Below are 19921 nucleotides of genomic sequence, written 5' to 3'. Positions count from 1 at the left end.
GACCAACTTACAGTTGTCAGGAGAAAGGCTTGAAGAAGCAGTTACTTCTGATGACAAGAATAAGAAAATAAAATGGCATTTGGGAAGATTTATTTCTGTTGGGATAGTGTTCGTATAGTTTTGCCCTTGCTAGATTTGCTTAAATAAACAATTCAGAAATTCATTACATTAGGGAAAAACCTTGCTCTTATTTTCACACAGGGTTTTTTTTTGTTTGGCTTTTTTGTTTGGTTGGTTTTGTGGGGTTTTTTGAGACAAGGCCTGTAGCAAACCCTTTGTTTTGCAGCTGTTCAAAATGATCAGGGAGAACACAGAAATGCCTCTGTTCTTTTTCTTTCTTAGAGAAGAAAATGATACAGATAAAAAGGTTGTAAGCATGGAGTTGAAAAAAAAAAAAAAAAGTTTATGCACTCTCTCTTACAACTTCCAGTGTTCTTTCCTGAGGTACTAATGTGCTCCAGCAGTGTCACAGGGATGCTGGCTGAGCCATGTACTCCTGAGCTGGACCTTCATAGGTTGCTAACTCAATGCCTCCCTACAGAGCCACTGGGTCTGCTACAAACAGGCTGCCCTCCTTCATAAACTGCCTCACTATCTCTAAATAAACATGCACCACATGCGTAGTGCTCCTAATCATTATGGCCTTTAAAACTGATTGCAATTGACAGGAATTGTACAATGAATTCCAGCTCTCTACACAGCTAATTCTGTGTTTAGCAGAAAAAGCTGAAGACTGGAAATGTGCCAGATGCATTGTTTGACCAGATGTACCATAAGAACTTACAGAACCCTGTAGAACATTATAATACTATAAAGAAAGCTAAAGCTGCTTACTGTATGGGTTTAGCAAGAAGAATCATAACACAAGAAAATCTTGATTTCTGCAAAAGGAATTATACTACCAACTCTTTAAATCTGAATTTCTGAACAAAATCCCTCATTAACTGACTGATGTTCCTGATTACTTAACCATGCTAAAAGAATTTTAATCTGCAGTCTCTTTACATGTGGTTTGCCTCAAATTTATGTGGAAATGCTGTAACTGTTTCCTCTCTTTTAGCTCTGAAATGCATGATGGATGATAAACAGCTAGAAAACATTGCTATGAGTAGACTGATAACCCTAGATTTTATAACTATGATAGATCAGTAATTAGCTGCATAATTTATCATTCATATCATAAAGTAGCTGCTGTCCTATCCATAATATTGAAAATACTGGGTGTCCATATACAGAAATCTCATTTCAATATTCAGTTTCTACATTTCCTTCTTTAATCTCCATTTTCCCTCTGTTTTAGCAGACCTGTTTCAGTGATTCTGTAACTGAGAATGTGCAAATTTACCCTGGGATCATTAGTTCCCATCAAGCACATGTCCCTTTGTCATCAGCTTTTTGTGAGCAATACCAGATTCTATTATCTTACAATTGCACATGCCTATGAATAAAAATAGTATTTTGGACCTGTGAATAAGAGACCTTCTCTTGAAAAACAAAGGAAAACAAATTTCCTTCATTTTACTTAAGCTGGAAAATACACATGCTCCAAAGCAATTCATACCCTAAAGAAACCCAAAACCATAGTAAAAGCCATGTCTGTACAGAGAAGCTCATCTTGTTGAAAAATTATGTCATTTTTTATGCTGGTAGGCTAAGGAGCATAATGCCATATGCAAACTAGTTTTCAAATGGCTTCATTAAAGTTTTTACAATCTGTTTAAACGTTAAACATTTTCTTTAAATATTAATAAAGTTCTTTGATTGTTAAGGTTATAGCTTCCTCTTTACAGCACAGTAGCAGATGCCAGCAGTTAGCTAGCATATACCAATCAGAATTAAAACCTATGGGCCAAAATCTCATTGGCATATGGAGGAATACATAATGGAATTCCAAACTAAGCCACATGCTGTAGTTTCTTTGAAAGGTGCCCTGAATCACAAATTAGATTCTCATAGGTCTTCATCTGTGCAGTGGAGTCAAACCGTATGGAGCTATGTCAGCTTCTGCAGAATTAAAAAGCTGGTTTATATAACTATGCAGATCATGTAATTTTACTTCACACACATCTGTCTTTCTGCCACTCTTGATCTTCTCAAGACAGGTTTGAAGAGTGACCTCAGAAACATTTCTCCTTATTGTGGGTAGCTAGCACTTAGTTTTTAAGCCTGCACCCAATGTCAAGATGTGGCCTTGTATCCCACCTCTGTAAGGCACCTCTAGTTTTGTGAAGAAAATTTCCTCTAAGTATATCAGTTGTTAAATCAAGTTCCTTCCTATTTATTGCCATCCTTTTTGTCACTGGAACTGTGGAATGCATAGGGAGGAAAAGCAAACCAAAATCAGTCTAATCCTGGGCTATGAACATATTCTTGCACCATGAACATGTAGTGCAAAAATGGAGCGGAGTTCAGCTTAACATCACCAACTTAGAGTGCATGTGGTTTCCTTTAGTTTAAGTTATATCTTACTCCATTTTGCACCTAGTAGAAGTTGACAATTACAGCATTCCCTTCAAGTAGTTGCCTGTGACTGTAGTCAGTCACAATTCATCTCAGAATTTGTGACAAAAATAAAAAGCAAAGGTAGGATTCTTTATTTAAGTCTTCTTCATTATTCATACAGGTAAAATGATTTAACAGAGTTTTATGTTATGAATCAAAGACCTTTGACTTTACTGAGATTTGGCTTATACTATCAATGAAGTGGTTCCAAATAGAAAACCACTCACATTCTCTCTTAAAATATAGTTCTGTCCTAATAGTAATAATTTGCTCTAACTTTTTCTTTGTCTGACACACTGACACTTAACATTATTGTCTTAGGTGAGTTTAGTACAGTATTTATCAATAAATTCTCTAGTCACAGAATGAATATCTAGAAAACATCATCTGTCTTATATTCCTATGCATAGTACATTATTCTGCTAAACTGCAATGCAGTAAAATTATTAAGCACATAACTTTACAAGGTTTTAATATTGAAGATATTATTAATAGATTCCTTTGTTATAATCCTGTATTGCCTTACACTTGCAGGAGTATGTGTCAATGTGTCCATAATTGCTGTTATTGTGAGGGACATTGTGTTTAGTAAAGAAATTAAGATGGCTAGATAGGTTACTTTGTGATTTTCAGGGAGCATCAAACCTTTCATCACAAATGTGCACTGGCCTCACCAAAAGAAGTCTGTGTGATTTGGGAGCTAGCAGCTTCACTGATGTTTGGAGGCTTCCCCTGCAGGCAGCAATGCTTTTGCCCTGCCCAGAGGATCCTGGGGCAATGCGATGTGTGATTCTGACATTACCAAACTGTTATCAACATTCTTGCAATCTGAAAAGCTTTATGTATCTTTCCTTTTTAAATTATATGATTCTTGCACAACTGCTGATTGCTTACAGTTCTCTTTTTAGGGATATTATCTGCAGAACTCCATATCAGCTAAAAAACTGCACAGAAGCCTTGGTCAAAACTTTTCAGAAATATGTAGCTAACACTACAATTCTAACACAATAAGCTGCTGGAAGAAATACACATAAATAAGGCACTATAATAGTCTAAAGCACTTGCCAGCATCCCATCTTTTTAGTGACTTTTTAGATACAGTGCAGCTGTGTTTCCACTACACAATTAATGGATTTTCTGCTTTTCAAAAAAGACATTTGTACAAAATGGTAGCGCAGTGCAAGAAATGCTCCACAGCTGACTCTTTCTCACGGTGATGTCTGTGGAAATAATTAAGGACTAAAAAGCCTTTTGTCAAAATCTTTCAGATTAAATGTCTAAATCATGACTAAGATTCAAGTACCTTGCCTTTCCACATTTTGGAACGTATCTGCTGTCATTCACCTAAAATAATTAAAATAGCATGCAAGTTTGAGCATGTATTTCAAGCTTTTGACTTTTAATTCTGCTTCAGTCACGATAATTTAGGGAGTGTTGGCCACCCTTTGCCTCCAGTGAACTTCAGAAGAGTTACGAGTGTTCGAGAATTCCAAACAGACATTTAGCATTGTCAGAAGCACACATTCATGTCATGCCTAATATGTCTCTTGAAAAAACATTTCTCTGCATGAGGTGCCAGATGATACTTCCTGAGTCCACCCACCTTCTGCTTTCCTACAGATTCTTATCATGAGCTTTTTTTAAGGTCCTTAAAGAACTACTAGTTGTACCTTTTCACTACAGATATTTAACTCTGTGTAAAAAAAACCCCAAAAAACATCACCAAAGAAAATACTAATAATCCAGTAGTCAGGTTCTATTCTATTGGTTTCAGACAGAGTCACATTAGAGCCAGATGCAAACCTGCCCCACTGAAATTAATTAAAAAACTATAAGTTAAATTGAAATTGTGACAGGCTCACTTTGGGTTTGTGTACATTTACTTTGTGCTTCATACTACATGTTTATGAGACCCCACCTGAAGCAGTGTGTCTGGTTCTGGATCTCCCAATGTAAGAAGGACATAGAGCTCCTGGAGCAAGTCCAGAGGAAGCCATGAAGATGATCAGAGGGCTGAAGCAACTCTCCTATGAAGAAAGGATGAGAGCTGGGATTGTTCAACCTGAAGAAGAGAAGGCTCCAGAGAGACATTATAGTGGCCTTCTAGTGTCTGAAGGAGACCTACAGGAAAGCTGGGGAGAGACTTTTTACAAGGGCTTGTAGTGAAAGGACAAGTGGTAATGGATCAAAACTGGAAGAGGGGAGATTTAGATGAGACATTACAAGGAAATTCTTAACTGTGAGGGTGGTGAGACACTGGCATAGGTTGCCTGGGGAAGCTGTGGAAGCCCCATTCCTGGAAGTGTTCAAGAGCAGTTTGGATGAAGCTTTGAGCAACCTGGTTCAGTGGGAGGTGTCCCTGCCCACACAGGGGATTGGAACTAGATGAACTTTAAGGTCCCTTCCAACCCAAACCATTTAATGATTTCTCCCCACTGACTTCTAGACACACTGTTGGTGTAAGCAGAAATACATACACTGAAAGGCAGATATAACCAGCGCTGATAATTTCCTGTCTTTAATTTTAGATTCACCTTCTCAAATTATCTTTCATCTGCAATTTTTAAATGTATTTCACAGATGCAAGTGCAGGGTGTTAGCCCCTCACCACAGCCACTTTGAAGCTAACTTGTATTTGATGACTGTGTTCTTGTTCTTGATCCACAAGATGGTTCTTGATGGGAAGCTGTTAAAGGATTATTGCAGAAATTTTAAAATAATCCCCAAATATCCACTCTAAACTTTGCTCTATAAGAGCAGATCAGTGGTCCTACTAATCTAGCATCCTGCTTCAGGAACTGGTACTAGAATCTGCAAAGCAATTGCAGATGCAAATAATGCTGCTGAACGTAACTATAGGGTGGTATTCTGAAAAGGTAACATGGCTCAAAGTTGGCTTATCAGTTAGGGGTCTTTAAGAATAGTAAATGGAGCTTAATATCATCAGGATCTCGTGTTATTCAACACTAGTTACAGCAAGGGTAGTTCTTAGAGGGACAGTACTCTCCCTCAGCTAGAAAGTGGTAAGGTCTTGCACCCATTCCCTCCAGCCTCTATAAAAAGACTTACAACAAAACAGTATATGTATGGAAAATCCTGAACAAATAGCTGTGGCACAGAAAGTAGTGAACTTACTTAGTAAACACTCTTTTATCTTAGAATAGGCGCTGAATAGAAGCAAAACAGCATGTCATCAGAACCATATGCAAATACTGTTACTTTTTTTCTGGATTAAGGTAATCTTTCCTGATTTACAGTTCTGCAGTTTTTCCCCACAGATGTAGTTTTATATACTGTAAAGGGAACATCAACGTGTAGATAGAAGCTGCAACATAATTTCTATATAGCAGGTCCAAATAGAGCAAGAATTTGTCCTGCAGTATGCTGGATTTGCAGTGAAATATAAATCTTATAGTCATGAGAATCCAATAATTTTTTGCAGTCTCAATTCTTGCTGGAAAGCATAGAGAAAAGACATGACAGATATCACAAGAATTCTTTTTTTTTCTTTTTTCTTTTTTTTTTTTAATTCCTCATAGGTTAAAGCCCCTCGTACTGGTTACGAGTTCCTAAATATGTCAAAGACTAACTGAATTTCTTCCCAACACCCAAAACTTGGCAAGGAAGGAAACTGCTTTTATGAACTCACTTCAAGAATTAATATTAAAGAGTATTTCCTCTCAGCAAATTGAAATTGAATACATTGCATTTGTCCTCCTTAGAAATTGAATTGATCACTTGAGGTCAGGACTGTGATGACAAGTTACAGGGGAAAAAAAAAATACCTGAGAGGCATGAAAAGAAGAAGATGAGATGATTTTGTGTTTTGCTTTTGAAAAATCAGCAGTTCCTCTAATTCTAATATAAATACTGAAACACAAAAGATTATTTACTTCATTGCAATTTTAAACACAACTAGATTATGTTGATAACATTACTATTTTTCTTTGACCAGGACACCAGTCATGTTTTAAAGCACCTAAGTCTCCTTTGTTAGCAGAATTTGGCAAAGCCAAAACTTGTTTCTTTCTTTTGCTTATTTTTTAACCATTGCTCATTATATCTCTTAACTGTCAGTGCTTGATGTCTCTGCTTCCACCAGACTGGTGATTTACTGCCCCAAAAAGATGCCCTCCAAGAAAGTATCTTTCAAGTTGTTCAGAACAGGACATAAGCTTCATTTTAACTGATGTTATTAATATTCTGCAGCTTTTCTAAATACCTTTTTTTTCAAATCTTTTTTCTATATGCTGTTTATTCTCTGATCTCAGCTTTATAAGAATAATAGCTTAATCCTAGACAGCACAGGCTGCTCATTCAGTCTCTTCACTCTTCATTTCCATTCCCATAATTACCCATCTATCAGCAAATAGAACAGACATCAATGTTCCCAAAGATTTCCAAATTCATTCCTAAACGCAGTGATCCTAGTACTGCCATTAATTGCTGACCACTCAAACGTTCTTTACATCCCTTCAAACAGTATTCTGGCTGCAATCTGTTATACCCCATCTTGAGCAGAATCCTTCCTTAATACCTATAGAATAACACAGTACTGCAAAAGTAAAAGTAGAGAGCTTTCACTGCAGTAATCCCTAAGAACATTATATTGATACAACAGAGCTTTAGTGATCCCCCCTTCCTTTCTGCCTGCAACATCTCAGTTCAGAAACTTAAGATAAATAAGCACTTTGAAAACAGTTGTTTCTAGTTTGCAAGCCAAACTTAGATGACAGGCTGTAGGAGCAACAAAATTTTCTGTTTTGGTAATACATTCCATTAAGGTGTCATTCTTGGGTTATTTTTAGGTACAACTTAATGCCTGATGTATAGTAGCAAAAGTTGGTTGTGCTTCAGGAAAGGGATACTATAATCTAAAACGGTTCCCTCTCTTACAAACTGATAAGTGTTTGGAAAAAAACCCAACAAAGTTTGCAGAAACCCCCTTTCCTAGGAAACTTAGCAAGTCTAATGGTAATTAATTGATTTTTCTACAGATAGATCCAAATTCTTCTGAAGGCAACATTCAAATTCTCATGAGGCTCTGAATGTGGTTATACTGCCACAAGCACACAACAAAGCTTCTACTGCTCTTCATGCCTTTAACACATGTAAGAAATTGGTATATTGAGCTTTTGAACAGTCACTGTTCTGTTTTCAGCTGGAATAAGGTTTCTTTTTATCCTAGTAGCTGGTGTGGTCTTGTGATTTGGATTTAGGATGAGAATGATGTTGATAACCCACTGTTTTGGTAGCTGCTGCTCAATGCTTACACCAAGTCAAGGATTTTTCTGCTTCTCACACTGCCCTACCAGCGAGAAGGCTGAAGGTGCACAAGAAGCTGGGAGAGGACACAGCCACGACAGGTGACTTACACTGGCCAAAGAGCTATTCCACACCACAGGTCATCATGCTGACCAATAAAACTGGGGTGAGGTGACCAGGGGGTGGCCATGGCTGCTCAGGAATTGGGTGGGCATCAGTCATTGGGTGGTGAGCAATTGATCTGTGAATCTGTTGCTTTGTATAGTCTTTTACCATTATTATTCTTTACTCTTCTTTTTCCATCCTATTAAACTGCCTTTATCTCAACCCACAAGTTTTACATTTTTTCTGATTCTCTCCTCAGTCCATCTTGGGGGCAGTGAGCAAACGGCTGTGTGGTGCTAACTGTCTGCCAGGTTAAACCACAGCTGCCCCTTATTTGGCAATTAATTGATAAAATCAAATGGCAAAGTTTTCCGAGGGTTAATCTGAATCCTGTAATTAATTATGTTGACAGATTCATTGTAAATACAGACCAAACTAAGCCACCATTTACCCCTGAGGTCAAACCTCTTTAGAAGTTCTCAATGTTTTCCTTTTTAAGTTATTCTCCCTCTGATTTTCATTTATCCAAGTAGTTTAGAACAAGAAAAATATTCTAATTTAGCTGTCTAATTTTCAGCATTCTTTGGTTTAAATTTCCTGTGTCTAGCAAAACCATTAAAGACCTGTAGCATTTTTAATAATAGAAAGGATTTGCTCTAGATGTCTGGAGCCAACATTTTTTCTCTACTGCTTCTAGTCAGAAGTCTAGTATCCAGCTTCTTTCAAACTGAACTTTGATGTTGGTGTGTAGATTATGTCAGAAAGAATAATCTATACTGTGTAAACGCAAAATATTGTTGATCTTTCCTCTTCCTTGGTGCTGCCGTTTTCTTTATTTCCTTTCCTTTTACTCTCCCAGTTCTTCCTCAGGCCTTGTGAATCTTTTAAACCTCCCAGCTCTATAAGGATATAGAAAGTTATTGTGTGCCTTCCATAAATCTGTTGCGGTGAAATGTATTGAAGTAAATAGCAAAGCCCACTCATAAAAAAGGCCAGAACATAGGCCAGGACATAAAAAATCTTTTACAAATGTGTCTCTGCTAGTGTGTTTGTGATTTTACAGTCAAATATACCTACATATCAAAATCAGCACTATAAACAAGTTTATATTCTATCATTAATTTGAGTTACTTTTTCCTATTTTTCCATCTAAGCATGTGATTCTAGAAGTGAGCATGGCATCACTATGCTGTGAAGATTCATAATAGCTGTATAAAGGATTTCAGGCAAGAGGTTCAAATTCAAACCTTCTTTTTCTGATTTTGAAACTTCTAATCAGAAGAGGAAGACTAACTGAAGCTATAAGGCTATGAGAAAAGCTTCCACAACCTCAGAAAAATCATGGTAGTCTGAATTCCCACTGCACTTTAATTCAAATCGGTTAGGAAAAAAGCAATTTTCATCAACTATTGATTTATCCATATCCTTGACTTCATGGAACATTCTTGATAGCTGTGTTCTAATTAAATAGCATTATTCAAATATAATAAATTTTATAACCATCACTTAACATTGCCTGCTTGGGATTTTAATAGCTCTCTTTCACTTTAAAATATCTCTTAAAAAGTTTAATCAATTTTACATCCTAGCTGCTGTTGAACTTCTGAAACTCTCCCTATTTTGGTGTCATGCGAGAATAGATCACTGTAAGGTGTGACCCATGGACAGGTGGCATTCCTCCATGTTGCTGGCAAAAATCAATGCAGCTAGAGAATCATAGAATCATCCTGGTTGGAAGGGACCATGAAGATCATCAAGTCCAACCACATCCTAAATTCCCCTACCATAACCTAATTTACCTGTTCAGTGCTTAAATCATGTTGCTAAGGGCTGTATCTACATTTCTTTTAAATACTTCCAGGGATGGTGACTCCACCACCTTCCTGGGCAGCCTGTTCCACTGTCCAACAACTCTTTCAGTAAAGAAATTCTTTCTAATATCCAGTCTAAACCTCCTCTGGTGCAGTTTCAGGCCATTTCTTCTGGTCCTGTCATTATTCACATGAGAGAAGAGACCAACTCCCACCCCCCTACAACCTCCTTTCAGATAGTTGTAGAAAGCAATGAGGCCTCAGCCTCCTCTTCTTCAAACTAAATAATCCCAGTTCCCTCAGCCTCTCCTCATAGGGCTTATTCTCCAAACCTTTCACCAGTTTGGTATCTCCTCTGGACACACTCCTGCAACTTGACATCCTTCTTGTAGTGAGGGGCCCAGAACTGCACACAGTAGCAGAGGTACCTGCCAGAGGTGGATAATGCTCTTCAGCAGGTATTAAATCAAGTGAAAGACTGTAATATTGCCATCAGTGAGTAACACTCACTAAATTTTGCTGGAATTTAGTTGTGGATGTAAATCTGCTTTTACCTAATACCCTTGTACTAACATTATTCCCTTGAGATGAAAGGATGCTGTTTGTGATTCCACTCCTACCCAATATTCTCATACTAATATTATTCCCTTTAGATGAAAAATCCTGTTTAAAATATTAGGATTTGAGAAATCTTACATCTTCCATCTCCCCAACCATGGGACTGTGGCATAAAATATGCTTATCTTCTCGTTTTGATGCTCCTTGAAAGAATTCTATTTTTATTGCAGCTTAGATTAGCGCCTTCCAGGTGCACTAATTAATTACCTAGAGAATCTCTCTAACACTCTGTGAAAATTAAAGTAGTTCATAAAATGGATCAAGTTGAAAAACCCATTTTGGTGTAGCTTGTTTGTGTAACTAGCTTGAACTTAACTGTGGGGATGGAGGGAAGGAAGGAGAAGACAAAAGAAGGCACTTTCCTTATCTCACTCAAAAGATAAAACTAATACAGTTTTTATATCATATTGAGTGTTTCACTTGAGTTAAAATAAAGCATCAGTATAAGATAAACTTAGTGATTACAGCAAGGCTTAAGGTATAGATAACCTGGACCAATTCTCTCCTCTGCCAGTAGCACTTTCCAGAAGAATGTCCCCACTTAAAACTGATTTTTTGCACATCCCTCTTTGTACTTAAAATGGCTGAAAGTAATAGAAAACCTAAGCATACTTGGTACATAATGTGTTTTTAAATATTATGTTGGTTTTAATAGACATCTGAAATATAAATATTTTCTAATATCCACTTTTTGCAGAGAAAATAATCAAAACAAAGTGAATCTGGGTTCCAGCAACTCACTGAGCTGAACACCCAAACCAAGTGCCCAGATGGGTTCTGAACCAATGTTTTTGTAATTAATACTCTAATCTGCAATGTGTTGTCACTGGTGATTTATTACAACTCTTATTTTAAAGCTATAAGTTGATTTATAGACTTAACAGAAAGGTAGAAATGGCACATTACAAATGAGGTTTTTTAGTTGTAAACAGAAGAAAAAATTCTTATTACTCTGCGTATATTAAAATGCTTCCTAGTATAATTTTTTGGGGGCCTTGGGGAAACTAATGGCAGTACATGAGCACTTTAATGCCAATTTCATTTGGAGTAGAAAAAGGTTAGTTGTCTGAGTAGGAGGCAAAGGAACAGAATTTATGGCTGTAGACAGAATACTTAGAAGGACTCAGTATCTAGGATTCTAATCTTTTATTTATTTATTTATTTATTTATTTATTTTTCTTTTTTTCCATGCAAGCAATCCCACTTGCAAGTGCCCATGTTCAAAATAAGCAAAATTTCTGAGTGGCATCTAAGCAGACCACAGACCATAGCAGGGACCTGGCTTATGGCAACTCAGACAAAAAAAAAGGATGTTTTTCAGAGGCTAAATGTGTATGGTGCAACTCTTCTTGGAACTCCTTGGGTGTCCTAGGACATTACGTATTCCAGATGAAAACCTATTATTCCTCCTATTCTTCCACTTCTCATCAAAAGGTCTTGACAACTCATCTTTAAAACAGTGACAGAAACATTCTGTAAAATGCCTGACAATTTGGTAAAATGCTTCTATAGAAGCTGTTTATTAGCATGGTTTTCAGAAGACCTTTTTAGAATAAATTGCTTTGTTCTGATGGGATTTATGTTGCACAGCACTGATAGTTAAGTGCTTAATGGAATATCTCCAAGGGCTCTGTATCACTATTGAACAAAACACAGAAGCTGAAGAACCACTAAATAAAACACCATGCTGAATATAGGAATAAATGTGAAGTGGGTAAGTTTTGCCTTGTATCTACAAGCATTGCATTCCAGGAAAAGGCAATCAGATGTCACTTATTTTGTGTCAGAAACTTGTTCTGAAGCAGTTGATATTTTTGAGTATTTTTTTGTTAACTCAAGGTGAGAAATGCTTCATACAAGTGACATACTTTTAAAAAGAGAGAGCAAACTGTGTGAGGAATAAAGGAGACTCTGAATGAAGCTAACAAGCTAGTTCTGCCATTCTAAGGAGCTGAGTCTTTCATTAGAGACCATATTGGGGCTGTACCTGGAACAGGAATGAGCCTACTCTAAATTAGCTATTGAAATAACACCTGGATTTTTGCTATACAAAGGAAGAAAACTAGCCCAGATTTAATCTTCTACAAGAAGGCAGTGCTCAGATAGTGGAAGATCAAAATTGGACTTGATGATCTTGAAGGTCTTTTCTGATCAGAATAATACTGTGATACTAAGAAACTAAAGATAAGGGAGGAAAAAAAAAACAACATAGGTCAGCACCAAAATTCACAGAAAATAAAATGGGATTTGGACTGTATTTGCTCTTGCAAACAAAACTAGCTGGTATCCTGCAATAGATTACAGAGTTGCATGTATCTCACATAAATTATGTGGTTAAAAAGTGTTACATACACAGAAAATATAGGCTAAGAATTCTTGTAGGTCTGTGCTGGTGGCACAGGAAGCCTTGGCCTAGTGAGCAAAGGAGGCATATACTGTTCATCTTGATTTGAAAGACACAGTCAAGTATTAGGGTTTTGGTTTTTTTTTAAGAATCACTTACTAAAATTATTCTGGAGGTTTGAAGCTGCAATGGAATAGGAAGAAACAGAATGTTTGTAGCCAAAAAAGCCATAAAGTATAGTAAAGTTAGAGGGCAATGACTGAATTTACAAGAAATACCTAAAGCCTGCATCTTGACCAAATAGCTGCAAGATGAGAGGTGAGAAGTTTAAAAGCAGTAATATCATGAAAGCACTTCAGGCAAAAGCAAAAGCTTGAATTGATTTGTTACAGCAAAAGCAATGATATAGCAACATCTCTTTTCCTTCAAAACATGTATATTAACAAAAGTTTCAAAAATACAAGAAAGAAACTTTAGTTTCAGAAAATGTGTTTCTAAAATGCATCAATAGTAGATCTACTTTACATCTCATTAAGTCTTGAATGACATTTTGTAAATGAAGAGTGAAATATTATTCAGCTTTAAAACTTCTGAAACCCCTTTGGCTTATTTTAACAACTGAAGAATGCAACTCCTCATAGCAGTATCCTTCCCTCAAAATACTTTTATATATACACAAATATTTATAGGTATATTTTATATTTATGTAAATCCTGTCATGACACTGCTGATACATGTTTTAAAGCAAAGAAAAATGTCAGATTATATTCCCACAAAGAAGTGGGTCCATGTTTGCTCCCAAACAGAAAGGCAAAGATTAATCATAGTAATTCCTATGGATTGTAAAATCCTATACTTGGAGGTTTTCTGACAACTGGTTTATCTCATTTAAACTTAATTTAAATAATTTAAGTATACTAACTTGCAAATATTTATCATGTTTGTTTTCATGCTGTTCAGCACTGCAACACGAAGTGGGGGCTATGGAGTATGTGCTTGGAATAACTGATGGTGCTTCGATGGGGTCCAAAATATCTTCCTATATACTGCTGGGGTTTATGCTATTTTGCCTCTGAAACTTCCTCTGAATAATTACTCTGACAGCTCTCATTTTTCCTTTGTTAAATCTTAGTAACTGTTATTGGATATTTATTTTTAGAAGCACAAAAGTATTACTAAAAAAATACATAAACCTATTGAGGATGAAAAAAAATATCTCCATAGTAACATTCTGGATAGTGATGTATGACTGGCTGCAGAAAGACTGACAAACTTCAGCCCTAATTCTGCATCAGAATTTGTTTGCATAATCTCCTAAACCCAAAAGTGACTTCAGAAGTGAAAAGACCTCTTTTTCTCTCCTCTGTAGTTATTTGGCAGCAATGATTGATTACTTCCAGATGTGGATAAATATGAAAATTTATTTTATGAGTTTTTATACAATCAGCTGCAAGTGCAATCACGAACATCCCCTCAAGGCAAATTAATATTTTGGTTTTGCTAAGTTTATTCACACAAGAAATCGTACCATCATCATGTATTTTAGGCTTATTTTATAATATGTTTAAATTATATCTTAGTTTGGTTTGAAACACGTAATTGATATTGGTGTCCATAAAGTGCAATAAAAGTTTTCATCTGCAGGATAATAGTCATGGAAATAAATTTAAAGGCACGGGTTCTTAAAAGTCCATTTAGGATTATTTTTTTTTTTCACTCTCTTGGCACTAATGTCCCCATACCCAGTGCTGTATTATGCACAGCCACTCGTGTAACCAGGATCTGAGCTATTTCCCAGGTTCACCTGTGTAAACATAAGTGGAGTTCAATTCCCTCAGCTTCCTTGCAGTTTGCATCAAAGCTTGCATAACTTACATGTTGTTTATGTATTTTGTTAGTTGACTATGTCGAGCTTTCATACAGAAAAAAAACATGGGAGCAACTGTGATTTTTAAAGCTAAAAGACACCATGTAAACTGTATAGCAAATTAGATGGTTTTAAAATCCACCCTTCAAACAGGTGCAACTTTTGTTCCTTTCATCTAAACTGTGCTGTATCCCAAGGGAACATGGTGATAAACAGCAGTTGGTTTTAGACATGAGTCGTAATTATGTTCTTTCTCTCATTTAAGTTGTTCGAGTTCATGAATTTTTTGGCTGAGAACGTCATCTTTTGTTACATGGGACTCGCAATGTTCACGTTTCAAAATCATATCTTCAATCCTCTTTTTATATTTGGTGCATTTGTATCCTTTCCTTTAAACATGTATATGTCTGTGTACATGTATATCTACTTAATATATATAAAAAGAATGTGTGCTCCATGTGAAATGGGTCAACATGCAAACCAATCAATTCCTTAAATACTAAAAATCAATTTCTTGGTCAAGTCCAAAGGCAATCATCTTCATTATGTATATCTTAGTAACTGTCTCAATCCATGTAAGTACATGGTCTTTTGACGCTGTTTTGCAGATTTGCTACAAGGCAAATAGCTTTGAACCAGCTGGGGAACATTTGCCTCTGGTTTAGAGGTGGGGTAGGAAACTGGGATGTCTATTGGGACACATGAGGGGACAGGTGGAGGCACAGACAACTTTGTCCAGAGTCAGTGCTGATCTACAAAGTGTGGAGCTGCCTCCAGATAGATACACGGCATAAGCAGAACTTCCCCAGAGCTATTTAAATGCTCTTTTCCCCAGAGCTACTTAAATGCTATAAAGTCCTTAAAAAGCAAACAGTTCTGCACTGCTCAAATCTTTTTATTTTATATCTCTAGTGTGTATGGAACTATTTACATCATCACGTGCTTAAGAGACTGGTAAGAAAAAGCCTGTCTTTAATTCTGCCATGATTTCTCAACAAATCTCTTGCTTATTTATACAGTGGCATTGATTCTTTTCACACTGACAATTCACACAATGATTTTTTAGGCTCAGAGCAGCAGCCCTTATCACTTTTTGATGAACTTTTGATTATACTGTTTAGTTGCAATATTTTTATATGTAATATCCAATAGCATCACAGCTCACTCAGCTACAGGTTGGGTTAGAGGGCAGAGAGGACCTCAAGAGCCTACTGCACCCCACCACTGCAACGAGGCAAGAGCAAAACCATGTCCTGGTCTCCTGCCATGGGAAGACATGGAACGTGAGAGCAGCACTTGGCACCCCAGATGGGAAATGTGTTGCAGAGCAGGAACCCAGCTTCAGCAGTTCCTCTCATGAAGAGCCAACCGACTGCAACAGGGTTGCACGTGAAGCAACCACTGCTAATACACATTCTGCAAAGTCCATAGGAGCTTTAAGCAGCTCTTGGCCCAGCAGATATCACGCATACACACACTGCCAATCAAGTACTCCATCTATTTTACAGTCTCAGACTAAGAGTGCCATAATTGGCACTAAGACTCACAAGAGAAGGAGTGGATGGAATCTGATAAAAGTATGTCTTAAGGACCTGATTGTCTTTTTTTTTTTCTTCATCTGAAACAGTCTTATGTTTCTAATTAAGGCAATTTTTGTGATCAACAGAGGAGTAATAAGTATCTCCTTCTGAAAAATCTCCAAAGGAAAAAAAAAAAAAAAAAAAAAAAGGCAGAGAGTGCTGGATATAGACAATATGAATTGTCAGGAAACAAAGTAATCATGTCCAAAAGCATATTTATTTTTTGCAAATTGCTGCTCAAGAAGATTATGCCAGCTCTGCAACTGATGACAGCCATTTTACTGAAGCACTGAAGATGAAGTCAAATGTGATACAAATGTGATGAGTAAAAGTAGAGTGATCGAAGTGGGACATGAAATCATGAATATAAAACCAGGATGTCTGGGGAAGACAATCTCTGCCACTGCATGATTTTATAATGAAATTGGAACCAGAAGGATCTGACATGTACAATATGACAGAAGACAATCTCATATTCATTCTAATTACACTTAAAAGAACTTGGGAGTTATACTGGGTTTAAATTAACTCTGTGATTGTTGGTCGTTCCTCTACTATTTTCCTCAACATCTTACACCTCAGGTGGCAGTTGCTGTAGCAAGAGCTTGCAACATATATCCACTTTCGTTCCTTTTGAATTTGGGCCGAAAACAAAAGATTCCCAGGAACTTTCAGCACATGATGATGTTTTCAGGTAAGTGCTATTTTAGTATTTTTCCTGATCACGTTTAACAATTGACAAAGACAGTCATCTATCACTAGAAAAACCCCATCTATCACAAAGTAGTCATTCTCTTAAAACTCAAGATAGTCTCTTCAAAGCTACTGAAGCAAATGGCTGTGTCCTCCTCAACTTCACTGTGCTCTGGACCTATTTTATTTTTTTGAAACCTACCACCTAGAAAACCAGTTTTTGAACTCACTGTCTCACATCTGACTACACTTTCATGACAATTTGGGAATTTTAATTTTTCTGTTGTGTTGTTTTAGAAACAGCTGTAGTTTACAGGTAGTAGTATTCTCTATTTTAGAGATGCCAGGAGGGGGCAGGGGAGCAGCGAAACTGCCACCCTAGACTTCCAAAGGGCAAAATTGAATTTGTTCAGTTGCCTGATTGCCAGAACCCCTTGGGAATCTGTTCTAAAGGGTACAGGAATGTAGGAAGGCTGGATGCTCTTCAAGGAGGAAGTCTTGAAGGCACAGGAACAGGCCATCCCTATGTGCTGCAAGGTAGTCTGTATGCTTACATACCAGCAAATAGATATCCAGGTTTTAATCTGTTAGCACTGATACTCAAATCAAGACATGGTCTTTGGCAATTCCTGTGACTTCAGGAACAGCTTTCCTTTGAAACATGACACTAGAAGACTTTAATTCCACAGACTTTTGTATGTATTCCAGCCTGATATTTGAGTACTTCATTTTTCAAATTCAGATTTTAATGATTTTTCACTCTGAGTAACACTGTAGAATTAAAAAAAGATACCCAGAAGAGGGAGCCATCTTCTACTCTGATTTGTGCATCATCCTCTGAACTGTTAAAATCTTAGCTAGATTCTGTATTTTTGGACTTGCATAAGCTAGAAATACTTCCACTTGACTTTCTGATGCTCGTTAGGAAAATCTCACTTATAAGCTAAGAATATTTTTTCCAGTAAAAGACAGAAACACAGATCACCCAGTGCTATATATGAAACAGTTGTCGAAAATTAGAAACTCACCAATTTTTTGCTTCATTTTCTTGCTTTTTATAAAAAACCTATTCCAGGTTTTTACAGATAAAGGTTCTTGATTGACAGCCTTGATGCATACCAATCTATTTAGCCAGATAACAAGTAAAATACAATGTACCACATTTCAAGCTTCCTCATCAGCAGTACTCCACATCAGGGTGCCTCATTTATGCCAGAATAATTCCATCTCTCTAGAGAGCAACAAAGTAGTTCATTTCTATATCCATTCAATCCTTCTGCTAAAAGCTGCCAAAGAAAATGTCAGTTAATACCAGCTAGACTGTAGTGAGAGATGATGACAGACATACATCAGGAACTGGCTTTCAGGCTGCCCACTCACCTACAAGTGTTAGCTGTTCAAGGTGTATATGTAGATTACTAGTAAAGCTAGTAGGTGGCCAGCTACACATGAAAAATAGCTTCGAATCATTAGTTATCTAGTTTTGCTTTTATTTTTCATCAGATAACGTACAGAATTTAAAAAATCCTAAAATGTATCTTACTCTTCAACTTCCCTGTCCTCGTTTTCTCCAGACAAATTTCATTGTCTACAGAACTAGGAGCAGAAAGTAGCCTGCAGCCAACAACTGAACGTGAGAACTCACACATTAGCTTCCCAGTGCAACCTGGCAGCTGTGAACTGAAAATAGTAGTATTGAAAACATCTAAAACGTAAATGTTAAAATACTTGGAAAAGTAAGTTTAACTGTTTTCAAAGAAACACTGTATTTTGTACAGAAAAATGTCTTTACGACATTATAAAAAAGTAGAGGGCATCATCTGCAAGCAGAGCAATAAAGACTGACAGCCTCTCTCACTGCCAGTGGCTTCATACTTCACAGAACACTTAGAACATGGGGATTTTCTGTATAATTGTTTTTTAATACGCATGAAGATTTGTGCTGAGTTACCAATAACATTCTTAATTACCATCAACTGATCAGATTGCATATAGTGATAAACTGAGAAGACAATGACTGCCAGAAGAGAGATATGTTTCTGATATGAGTAGGTGAGGCATCGAGTTTGAGTTTGGAAGAAGACACTTATTGCCTACACAAGATCAGCAACAATATTCTGGTACAGCATCAGTTTTTAGTTGATCACAGGGAAAACTGGGCTTCACTCACCACAGCATCACACGCTAAGATGTAGAAAACAGTGAATGTGAGGTTAGGTTTTTTTATCTATCTTATTATTACCAAATGCACCAAACATTTACTGTTTTCTTTACTGAGTTTTACTGCCATAATCACCACCAATATCAAAGTCTGAAAAAATCAATTAAGGCCAGGCAAGTACTTTGTCAATTAGCCTTTGAATATACCTTACTCTGCAAAGAGTTCTACTGAAGTCATTAAATTCTGATTTTTGAGGAGTATTAATATATTTGAGAAAAGATGAAGAGTCAGGCTTGCAGGTAGATTCTGTAGCATTTTGATTTATTACGTTCACTGGCTTCTGCCACTCCTCTAACAACACATTAGGGAGGGTGGATTCACTTTTACAACTGTGTTTAATCATGATTTCTGCTAACGTTACATTATAAATAAAAACTAGATTTGTCCTTGTATAATTATTAAGCCTGGGCTTCTCAAATTAAGTTCAACATCAGCTAAAATGAGTAGGCCAGAAGTCTCTGCTCATAAGAAAAAGCAGTATTTTACTGTCTTAAATTGTAAGAAACTGCCACTCTGGACTAGTGGTCTGCTGCATGAAAAATGCCTCATTTCAATTCAAACCCTACTATGATGCTTTTAACTGGTAATAAAATCAAAGAAGACAGAAACTAGGTGGATCCAGATGGACTTACTAACAACAATAGCATGTTTGATATTTGGGCTTCACTGCCAGATGACCAGGAAAGGACTATTTCACAGGAACAGTACTGAACCTTCCACTGTTCTTCCAGTATCTCTATTTACTTTTTACTGTGTGTTTCTCATCTCTACAGCATATAAATCAGCAAGAGGCTTGTGGGACATGGTGCTACATGGTTGGTTGCTGTTTATATAAGACATGACAGCAGCAATAGAGTCTGCAAGGGTGGAACACAAATGCTGAAGAAAAACAAGAAAATGCCTGTGTACAGGCAG

The 19921-nt window shown here is 36.8% G+C and overlaps 1 protein-coding gene across 1 annotated transcript in view; it reads left to right on the top strand.

Moving 5' to 3' along the window:
- Positions 1 to 19921, top strand: part of SLC9A9 (solute carrier family 9 member A9) — a 191779-nt gene that overhangs the window by 91276 nt on the left and 80582 nt on the right. The window contains exons 10-11 of the mRNA XM_051626351.1: positions 14778 to 14891; positions 16675 to 16786. Of these exons, the coding sequence (XP_051482311.1) occupies positions 14778 to 14891; positions 16675 to 16786 (226 nt within the window). The remainder of the gene's footprint in view (positions 1 to 14777; positions 14892 to 16674; positions 16787 to 19921) is intronic.

Source organism: Apus apus, chromosome 8 (genome assembly GCF_020740795.1).
Source record: "Apus apus isolate bApuApu2 chromosome 8, bApuApu2.pri.cur, whole genome shotgun sequence".
NCBI lineage: Eukaryota > Metazoa > Chordata > Aves > Apodiformes > Apodidae > Apus > Apus apus.
Note: the sequence above shows the minus strand (reverse complement) of the source record. Positions and strands in the feature narration are given on the sequence as shown.